General features: G+C 33.7%; 1 protein-coding gene across 6 annotated transcripts in view; it reads right to left on the bottom strand.

Moving 5' to 3' along the window:
• LIN9 (lin-9 DREAM MuvB core complex component) overlaps nucleotides 1–12,038 on the bottom strand; it is a 74,346-nt gene that overhangs the window by 50,272 nt on the left and 12,036 nt on the right. For all 6 annotated transcript variants that reach the window (XM_036903768.2, XM_036903861.2, XM_036903986.2 and 3 more), the window contains 2 exons: nucleotides 5,346–5,479; nucleotides 3,982–4,107 (listed from right to left, as the gene is read on the bottom strand). In XM_036903768.2, the coding sequence (XP_036759663.1) occupies nucleotides 3,982–4,107; nucleotides 5,346–5,479 (260 nt within the window). The remainder of the gene's footprint in view (nucleotides 1–3,981; nucleotides 4,108–5,345; nucleotides 5,480–12,038) is intronic.

Genomic DNA, 12,038 nt, shown 5'->3' with positions numbered 1-12,038 from the left:
TGTTTTAGAGTATAAGAGAAAAATGGGTTGGAATAAACTTCTGAAATACTGATACAGTATGTTCCACAAAGTGATTACAGCATTTCCTTTGGATTCACCAATCTGTTGAGCAGAGAAAGTTGTATGTGAGTATATGTCAAGTCAGCATTTGCATTTTGTACCATTACATGGGGAAAAAAAAAGGTTCCTCTAGCAGTTTCTTCAATTTTTAAAATAAATCTGATTCTTTTCAAAATTTTCCTATGTAAGGTAAGACAGCTTTTTTCCTCTCTAGATTGCTACAGAGTGATCTCAATATCCATTAAATAAATAATTTAACCCCCTTAAAACCCATGTACACAGATGTAACCACTGTTAATATGTTAAATTCCTATAGACATCTGTGATTCTATCGGACTTTCTCTTTTCAAATTCATCTTTCTAGTCATGCACTACTACCACACTATTTTAATTATGATTGCTTTTATAATCTATCCTAATATCTGATAAATGGAGTCTCTCTTCATTACTTTGCTTCTTAACAGTTTTCCTGGATCTTTCTGCTTGATTTCTCCTCTCATAAACGTGAATTTTAGAACTATTCATCTAGTTAAAAAAAAAAGGCCTATTAATATTTTTATTGGGACTGATTTTAATTTACAGATTATGTTAGAAGGTTGAATTTTCTTATCAAAGATCATGTATGTCTTCCCATTTCCTCATTTGTTTCTTGCACGTTTCCTGTTAAGTTCCCTTCTAGTTATCTTTTTTTTTAAGGTATTTTAAAAAGTGTGTTGTGTCAATAATTTGTATTGTACTTTGATTTCCTCAGAGGAAAGAAACACAACAAACTTTCATTGAAAAGAAAGATTTCATTGTAACTGTTAATTAACCTTGATTAAGTAAAGGACACAAAGATTAAGCAATGATAGGCAAGATAACAGAAGTTAAATTAACAAGAGAAATATTATAATGACACTTTAAAACAAACTGCAGAATTTTAACAGATCAATAAAATAATGACTGATTGAAAATAATTAGAAATAGTGATGCTTCATTTACTCAAACACATAAATTCCAGCAAAAAGCCCCAAAAGAGCCTGACATAATTACCATAAATTACTAGTAAAGACCATAAATTACTAGTATGAAACACACTAAGATATCACATTTTAATTTTATTTTTCTAATGAAGGAATTACTAAAACATCATTAGCTGGGAACACTCCTACACTGTTGGTGGGAATGCTGATTGGTACAGCCACCATGGAAAGCATTATGGAGGTTCTTCAAAAAATCTAAGAATACCCCGGAAGATGACTGGTTAGCCAGAGACAGGTAAGATTCCTCAAGGGAGGAACAACCTAAGACAGGCACAGTCGCAGGGGGGCCATCAGGTGAGAAACTGGGGATCACAGAGGTGAGGCCTAGAACCTCAGCCCCCCTGTTCTGAGAGAAATCTTCTGCATCCGTGGATGTTTTACTGCCCTTGTCTAGCTTGGATTAACACATAGTCTACAGGCACACACCTGATCATCTACATTTGCTCTCTTACAACACTAAACTATGTTTTCTATCTTTATCTTGTATCTACCTACCACTTCAGCATTTTATTAAAAATAATAATAAAGAGAGAAATGTGGTATCCACATATAAATCAAGTATAAAAATCAAATGAATATTTATATTTGAACTGATTGTTTATAGTTCATAATGCATGAGCAAAACCGAAAGTTTCTGTGATGACTGCCCTTGTACTGTTCACCATGTAACTTATTCATTATGTAAGAATTTGTTCTCCATGTAAGAACTTGTTCGTTATGCTTCAGAAGATTGGAGACTGACGAAAATTAGGCTTGGGGTGGATTAATGATTGTGCATTGAGCATTGACTCCCCTATACCGAATTTTATTGTTGTTAACAACCATTTGATCAATAAATATGAGAGATGCCCTCTCAAAAAAAAAAAAATACACACTTCCAATCGTAAAATAAATAAGTAACTGGGATGTAATGTATAGCATAAGGAATATAGTCAAAATGTTGTAACAACTTTGTATGGTGATAGCTGGTAGCTAGAATTATCATGTATATAAATGTTGAATCACTGTGTTGTACACCTGAAACTAATGTAATACTGTGTGTCAACTACCCTTCAATAAAAAATAATTATCTACAAAAAACAAAAACAAAAACAAAAACAAAAACTAAGAATAGAAATACCATTTGACCCAGTAATTCCACTTCTAGGAATCTACCTGAAGAAAACAAAATCCCTGATTTGAAAAGATATATGCATCCCTATGTTTACATTATTTACAATAGCCAAGATTTGGAAGCAACCTAAGTGTCCATTGATAGATGAATGGATAAAAAAGGTGTGTTATATATACACCATGGAATATTATTCAGCCATTAAAAAAAAACCCTGCCATTTGCAACAACATGAACAGATCTTGAGGAGATTATGCTCAGTGAAATAAGCCAGGCAGAAAATGACAAATAACATAAGATTTCACTTATTTGTGGAATATAAAAACAAAGCAAAACAGAATGAATGAAATAGCAGTAGACTCACAGACACTGAGAAGTGACTGGTGGTTATCACGTGCGAGGGGTTGGGGTGGGCGGGTGGGGAGAGTGAGGGTGATAAAGGAGCACAAAAATTCTCAATCATAATATAAGTTGATCACAGGCGTGGAAGTGCAGCATGGAAAATATAGTCAATGATTCTGTAACATCTTCCTATGTTGACAGATAGTAACTGCACTTTTGGGGGTGAGCATTTAATAATATGGGTAACTGTTGAACCACTGTGTTGTATACTTTAAGCCAATATAAGATTGAATATCAATGATACTTCAACTAAAAAAAAAAAATCAGCAAGGTTGCTTTTCAATACAAGGGACAAAATAAGTATTACCAGCTCAATTAAAAGTTCTCCTTGCATTTCATCACTATCTATAGAGATCATTAAAACAAAATTCCATTTCTACTTGTCCAAGTTACTTTATATTTCTAGGCCTTTCCTGAATTTTCCCACCATTTAAAATGAAGTCTTGTGCATGCTTTTACTAGGCAGCAGACATAAGATGAGAACTAATGATCTAACATATTTCAAAATTTCACTCAAAATATAAGGTTTCCAAAAGTGTTATAAAGCAGGGTTAGGTTACACTAGAAAAAGAAAAGTCATCTCACATGAAAAGTAATTTTCAGAAGGACATATTGGAAAGATTCACCTGATTTCTGTTTTTTGGTTTTTGTTTTGAGATAGGAGGTCTACTTTTATTTTATTGAGGTATAACTGACATATAACATTATGTAAGTTTCAGATGTACAACATAATGATTCGATATTTGTATATATTATGAAATGCTCAACATAATAAATTTAGTTAATATCTGTCACTATACACAGAAAATATTTTTTCTTGTGATGAGAACTTCTAAGATCTACTCTCTTAGCGACTTTCAAACATGCTTTATAGTATTATTAGCTATAGTTGCCATGGTACTTATTACATCACTATGACTTACTTATTTTATAACTGGAAGTTTGTACCTTTTGACTCCCTTTACCCATTTCACGTACCTTCCCACCCTGTTTTTATATAAGTAAAATACATTGTGGAAGGCTCTTAAAGTGACAAAGAATTTTACAAAAGACAGTAACAATGTACATATAATCTTACAGCTTCACTAAATACTTCTCAGTGCATTTTAAAATATGCTTTGGAGCGTAGTGGGGCATAGCTAATAAAAGAAAATTATGTTTGAAGCCCATGACCTGAACAAAAATGAAATCATACATTTAATTATGAGATGTGTAAGTATAAAGAGCCCCTACATTAAAGTTGGTTAACAGAATATATTTAACATATAATTAATTAATCCAAAAAGTTGTTTTGTTACTAGTCCTTTTGAAGATAAAAAATAAATGTAATAATACTACTACAAACTAATTCATTAATTTTATTTTAAGCAAAAATATTATTTTTACCTCCTTGGTTTTCCCATAAGCCGTCTGATTTTTCCCCACTCTACTCTTGTTAACTTTCTTGTTTTTAAATTAGGAAAAGATTCCTTTAGACACACACAGAAGTCATTGTCACCTTCAAAAAGTGGTCTGTGAAAGAGAAATGGTATTTTAATAGTTAATATACAATAGGTACTTGAGATATAAAATTTTAAATATGCATTCCTGTTTTCATCATACTAATCAGAAACCGCCAAACTTCCATTCTACCGAAGACATACAAAATAGGTGCAAATTTAAGTGCTAAAACTAAACTAAATTCTTGGCACTTTTAAACAAATAATGTGTAAAAGTTACTCAGGAAATACCGTCTGTGTTTGACAGTCCAGAAGACACTGAGTTTTGTTAAAATCTCCTATATGAATATATCCTTTGGGAGGCGATCCTAGCACTCATCACATCTGGTGAGAATAAACAATATTAGCTGCCAGGAATCTTTGTCCATCACATCACCAAGGAGTCCTCTTTGAGATTAATTCAGTTTTAGAAAACTAGAGAACTATGGTGGGTGAGTTTGGTTCTTAGGAATTCACAAGAACTCATATCACATGGGGACACCCTGTCCTAAGCCTGCAGAAAAATCTGTGGACAAAAATAAAACAATTTTATTCATGAGTTTGGGAAACCATTAACCAGTCTTAGCAACAACATATGATGTCTTGGGCTTAAATAACCATGAGAGTCACAAGCTTCAGAGGCAACTAGTTTGGAAAGCAGAGAAGGGAAGCAAGGGATGCAGCTAGAAAAGCACCAGTGGCCAGCATGGTGAGGTTAGATCATGGTGGGTTGGAAATCGGAACTTTTCCTCAGAAAGTTCTGTTATTGAGTAATTGGATTTCACCCAAATCTGTTACTCTGTCCTACTTAAACGTTCAGATATAACTAAAGAACATAAATACTATCCACCAAATAGAAAGCTTATACCCCCAAAAATCTTACTGAATCATTTCTACCATTAGTAATTATTTCTCTATTACTGTACTCACATTTAAAATCTCAAGATTTATAAACAAGTCTCATTCATTGCAAAGAATGTTGCTTTGTTTTAGGATATCTCTATTCCACAGTCTTTGTAAATTACAACAGAGAAATTGTACTTGCATTTGACCTTTCAGAAAAATGTATAACAACTTTTCCAAGGGTACTAGGGGAGAAGAAAACTATGAGAAATGGTCATGGATCAAACTAGAATGAAGAATACAAAAAGGAGTTCAGGAAAAAAAAAAGAATCAAAATTCAACCTACAGAAAAGGTTATATATAGTTTGTAACATTTGAAAAAAAATTGCTGGTTTCAAAAATATTCACGAAATAAGCCACAATACATACTTGTCTATATTTGAGTAGAACCACTCATATATGCACCATTTATGTGCTTTGGGGAGCTTTAGCAGGTTACGTAATCGAAAACCAATCTTCTGTGAGGCTTTCTTATCTGGTGTTGACATTGTTGCCGTAAATTTCTAAACAATTAAAAAAAGAGATTAATTACAGTCCCATTAAGTAAAAATGAACATCTATAATATTGAATACATTTATTAAAAGGTAGATTACGGTTAAGTACTAAAAGGATTCAACAATATTCAACATGGATTTTTTATTATTTAACAAACATTCTGATTATTTCTTACAAAGTTAAAGCTTCCAGTTTCATAACGTATTCTGACAAGGGAGATGAAATATTTGTGCCCACCATGGTTGTACTGCAGCACAATTTCAGTTCAGGTATGCAGCAAGAAGATACTTGTGAGAAATATTCCTAGAGTTCTAAGGCCAAAAAAAGCTAATAAGTAAGAATTCAGCTACTATTGAGACAGAGAGGGAATGCAAGTACTAGGCCCAGGTTTCACCAATGAATTCTGTATCAAACCAGAGAGCTCCAATGCTATTAAAGTGTTTCAAAATCACTTAAGAAAAAAAGCTTCCCAAATATTTTTGTAAAGACAGCATTAACAAATATGAAATCTGCCAAAGTATAATAAAAGAAAACCTCAGAAAAAAATCAGTCATTTCTAAGAAGTTTTTCACAGAAATAGAACAAACAATCCTAAAATGTGTGTGGAACAAAAGATTCCCAATAGCCCAAGCAATCCTGAGAAAAACAAACAAAAGTAGAGGTGTCACACTCCCTGATTTCAAACTATATTACAAAGCTATATTAATCAAAAAAGTAGGGAACTGACATAAAAAGAGAGATATAGAACAATGGAACAGAATAGAAGGTACAGAAATAAACCCATGCATGGATGGTCAATTAATTTATGACAAAGAGCCAAGACTATACAATGGGTAAAGGATAGTCTCTTCAATAAATGGTGTTGGGAAAACTGGACAGCCACATACAAAAGGATGAAACTGGACCACTGTCTTACACCATAAGCAAAAACTAACTCAAAATGGAATAAAGACCTGAATGTAACACTTGAAACTATAAAACTCCTAGAAAAAAAAACAAGCAATAAGCTCAAAGACTTTGATCTTGGTGATGATTTTTTGAATTTGACACCAAAAGTAAAGACACCACAAGCAAAAATTAACAAGTATTATTTGTTTATGTCATCAAACTAAAAAGGTTCTGCACAGCAAAGGAAACCACCAACATGAAGAGGCAACCTACCAATAGTAGAAAATATTTGTTATCAAATATTTAATAAGGGGTTAATATCCAAAATATGTAAAGAATTCATACAACTCAATAGCAAAAAAAAAAAAAAAATTCCAAAATCCCAATTAAAAAATGGGCAGAGGATCTGGATAAACATTTGACAGACCGATGACCAACAGATACATGAAAAGGTCTTCAACATCACTAAACATCAGGGAAATGAAAATAAAAACTCACACCTGTTAGAATGGTTATTATCAAAAAGGCAAGAAAAAACAAGTGTGGTGAAGATGTGGAGAAAAGGGAACCCTTATGCACTATTGGTGGGAATGTAAATTGGGACCTTTATGGCAAACAGCATGGAGATTTCCTCAAAAAAAAAAAATTTTTTTTTTTCTGGTTGTGCCTATTTATTATGTGGATCCCTGGAAACATCAATGGCCAGCCTTGCTTTTGCAGTTATTATTCACCCATATTTATATGTTGGGGATACCATAATTTTTTTTATTTTGGTATCATTAATATACAATTACATGAGCAACATTATGGATACTAGACTCCCCCCATTATCAAGTCCCCACCACATATCCCATTATAGTCACTGTCCATCAGCGTAGCAAGATGCTATAGAATCACCACTTGTCTTCTCCACACTATACTGCCTTCCCCATACCCCCTCCCCCACTACATATGTGTGCTAATCGTAATGCCCCTTTTCCCCTTATCCCTCCCTTCCCACCCATCCTCCCAAGTACCTTTCCCTTTGGTAACTGTTAGTCCACTGTTGGGTTCTGTGAGTCTGCTGCTGTTTTATTCCTTCAGTTTTTTCTTTGTTCTTACACTCCACAGGTGAGTGAAACCATTTGATACTTGGCTTTCTCCACCTGGCTTATTTCACTGAGCATAATATGCTCTAGCTTCATCCATGTTGTTGCAAATGGTAGGACTTGTTTTCTTCTTATGCCTGAATAATATTCCATTGTGTCTATGTACATCTTCTTTATCCATTCATCTACTGATGGACACTTAGGTTGCTTTCATTTCTTGGCTATTGTAAATAGTGCTGCAATAAACATAGGGGTGCATATGTCTTTTTCAAACTGGTCTCTTGCATTCTTAGGGTAAATTCCTAGGAGTGGAATTCCTGGGTCAAACGGTATTTCTATTTTGAGTTTTTTGAGGAACCTCCATGCTGCTTTCACAATGGTTGAACTAGTTTACATCCCCACCAGCAGTGTAGGAGGGTTCCCCTTTCTCCACAACCTCGCGTTGTTGTCTGTCTTTTGGATGGTGGCGATCCTTACTGGTGTGATATCTCATTGTGGTTTTAATTTGCATTTCTCTGATGACTAGTGATGTGGAGCATCTTTTCATGTACCTCTTGGCCATCTGGATTTCTTCTTTGGAGAAGTATTTGTTCAGCTCCTCTGCCCATTTTTTAATTGGATTATTTGCTTTTTGTTTGTTGAGGTGTGTGAGCTCTTTATATATTTTGGATGTCAACCCCTTATCAGATATGTCATTTATGAACATATTCTCCCATACTATAGGATGCCTTTTTGTTCTACTGATGGTGTCCTTTGCTGTACAGAAGCTTTTCAGCTTGATATAGTCCTTCTTGTTCATTTTTGCTTTTGTTTCCCTGGGCCGGGGAGGTATGTTCATGAAAAAGTTGCTCATGTTTATGTCCAAGAGAGTTTTGCCTATGTTTCCTTCTAAGAGTTTTATGGTTTCATGACTTACATTCAGGTCTTTGATCCACTTTGAGTTTATTTTTGTGTATGGAGTTAGGCTATAATCTAGTTTCATTCTCTTACATGTAGTTGTCCAGTTTTGCCAACACCAGCTGTTGAAGAAGCTGTCATTTGCCCATTGTATATCCATGACTCCTTTATTGTATATTAATTGACCATATATGTTTGGGTTAATATCTGGGCTCTCTATTCTGTTCTACTGGTCTATGGGTCTGTTCTTGTGGCAGTACCAAATTGTCTCGATTACTGTGGCTTTGTAGTAGAGCTTGAAGTTGGGAAGCAAGATCACCCCTGCTTTGTTTTTCCTTTTCAAGATTGCTTTGGCTATTCAGGGTCTTTGTGGTTCCATATGAATTTTAGAACTATTTCTTCCAGTTTGTTGAAGAATGCTGTTGGTATTTTGATAGGGATTGCATTGAATCTGTAGACTGTGCTTTAGGCAGGATGGCTACTTTGACAATATTAATTCTGCCTATCCAAGAGCATGGGACGAATTTCCTCAAAAAAATTTAAAATAGAACTACCATATATGATCCAGCAATTCTACTTCTGGGTATCCAAAGAAAATGAAAACACTAACTCGAAGAGATATCTGCAGCCCTATGTTCACTGCAGCATTATTAGAATAGCCAACACACAGTAGCAACCTAAGTATCCATCAGTGGATAAATGGATAAAGAAAATGCAGTATATTTATACAATGGAATATTATTCAGCCATAAAAAATAAGGAAATCTTGCCATTTGTGCCGACACAGAAAGGCCTTAAGGGCATTATGCTAAGTGAATAAGATAAAGACAACAGTGTATGATTTCACTTACACATGGAATCTAAAACAAAAACAAAAACAAAAACAAACCCAAACTCATAGATACTGGAAACAGACTGACAGATGGCACAGGAGGTAGATGGAGAGGAGGGTGAAATGGGTGAAGGGGTCCCAAGGGTACCAACTTCCAGTTACATAATAAATAAGTCATGGGGATGTGATGTATAGCAGAGTGACTATAGTTAATAACACTGTAGTGCATATTGGAAAGTTGCTACAAGAGTAGATTTTAAAAGTTCTTATCACAAGGAAAAAAATTTTTAAATATCGTGACACATGTTTAACTAGACTTATTGTATTGATCATTCTGCAATATGTACAAATATTGGATCACTAAGTTGTGCACCTGAAGCTTACATGTTATATGTCAATTATATTTCAATTTTTTAAAGGATTAAAAAAAAAGTTACCAGATGATAAGCACCATCAGAACATCAAAAGAATCTAATACAATCAAGTAGAATTTGTGTGAAGATTGCAAGGAGGGTCCAGTGTTAGAAAACTATTAGTATAAGCTGCCTTTTTAATAATATCAAACAATAAAAATCCTATGATGACCTCCACTGATGCTAAAGACATTTGATAAATTACAATATCCACTAAAAAACTCCTCATAGAATAGAAATACATCAAACAACTGAAAATACGCAATATACCAAAAAGTTAAATGATACAGCTAAAGCAGTGACTGGAGGGAAATTTATTCTACTAGGGCAAATGCCTGTATTAGAAAAGAGAGATCTCAAATAAATAACCTATATTTCTACCTTAGGAAACTATAAAAAGAAAAGCAAACTCAAAGCAAGCAGAAGGAAGAAAAGAATAAAGATTAGATTGAAAATAAATGAAATAGAAAACAGAAAAAACATAAAGAAAAATCAATGAAACCAAAAGTTCTTTGAAAAGATCAACAAAATTGACAAACCTCAGTAGACTGAGCAAGAAAATAAAAATAGATGGATACTTTCTTAACCTGTAAAACACATTCTCCCCATTCCAATCCAAAAGTCAGTATACCCAATGTCAAAATACTAAAAACATTCTCATTAAAGGAAAGAGTATGACAAAGATGTAGACAATCACCACTATTTTTTTTAACACAGTTTCAGATGAAATTAGCCAAATGGACAAGAGGGATAAAAATTATAAAGGAGTAGACAAAGCTACCACAATTTGCAGGTGACAGACTGCCCCAGAAAACTCAAGAAAATCAATTATAACCATTAAAAATAGTAATTTAATACAAGTGGGTGAATATAAAGTTGACATACAAAATCAGTATCTTTAAAAAAATCACTATCTTTTCTGTATGTAAGTGAGAACTGTTTGGACAATTAAGCAGAAGGAACACTCTGTTTATGAAAGCAAAAATGACAAGACCAAAAAAAAAAATGACACGACCAAAAGTATTAATTATCTAGAGAATACACTTAAGAAATGTGCAAGACTCAGACGGAAAAAAGTTTTTAAAGTCTACTGTGGGACATTACAGACAATAAGTGAAATGACAACCAGTTCTTGAGTAGATAGCCTCCATGTTACACCTATGTCACATCCCATAAATTTACATAAAGTATTAGTGCAACACAAATGCAAACCCCAACAGGCTTTTTCCCAGGCAAGTTGAATCTAAAGTTAATATAGAAAAACAAATGTGCAAGAATACTTAGGAGAAGCTAATAAAAGAGTAAGTAATAATGCTTTACCAAACATTAAAACGCAATATAAACCACATAAAAAAATTGACAGTAAGAGATAAAGAGATAGAAAATAAAAACAACCCCAAATATACAATAATTTAGCTTATGGTGCAAACAGCATTTCAAATCAGTGTTGACTAAGTTGTCCTCTGGAAAAAAAAAATTAGGTTGCAGTCTTACCTCATTCCTTACTCCCAAATAAATTCCAGATGGTTTGAAATTTTAAACATTAAAAAATGAAATAAAGTATTCTAAGACTGTATTTTTTGATTAGGGAAGGTCTTTCTGATCATAAACTCAAGAAATTGTAAAAAGGAAAGATACCTATATTTTTTACCTTTAGTATTTTTTTTCAATCCCACATGGGGAAAAATACAGAAACTAAGTCAAAAGTACCAACTCTGAAAAAAATTACAACCAATATAGACAGCCCAAGGGCCAATATTCCTTAGACAAAATTCTTACAAGCAAGTAAGAATATGAACAATAATTTAACAGAAAATGAGAAAAAGACAAATAGTTTACAGCAAAGGAAATGGTTTTTAAATATATATGGAAAATACCTCAACATAATGCACAGATGAAATGCCTGCCAACTAAAACAAGTGAGATGCTATTTTCAGATTAGCAAAAATCTATATGTCTGGTTATATATACTGAGTTGGCGAGATTTCGGGAAAAAGCAGGCACTATGATATATTGATTGTAGACAGTAAAAAACAGTACAATTTCATTGGATAATAATTTGGCACTCCTTAAATATTTTAAATGTGCATAATATCCTATGATCCAGCAATTCTACATTTTAGGCATCTGCCCGAGAAAAGCACTTGCAAATTTATACAAATACGCTTGGGATGTTCACTACAGCATTGTTTGTAACAGAAACACTTCTGTCTGTCTGTCTGTCTGTCTGTCTGTCTATCTATCTCTCTATCAATCGGTATCTATCTATCTATCTATCTACCTACCTACCTATCTATCTATCTATCACCTATCTATTTCAATCAGTATCCATCCATCCATCCAACCAACCATCCATCCATCCATCCATCCATCCATCCATCCGTCTGTCCGTCCGTCCGTCCATCCATCCACCCATCCATCTATCTCTTTCAGCATGGCCAGATCTCA

Source organism: Manis pentadactyla, chromosome 9, assembly GCF_030020395.1.
Source record: "Manis pentadactyla isolate mManPen7 chromosome 9, mManPen7.hap1, whole genome shotgun sequence".
Classification (NCBI taxonomy): domain Eukaryota; kingdom Metazoa; phylum Chordata; class Mammalia; order Pholidota; family Manidae; genus Manis; species Manis pentadactyla.
The sequence above is the reverse complement of the archived record's forward strand: the minus strand, read 5'-3'. Positions and strand labels throughout refer to the sequence as shown.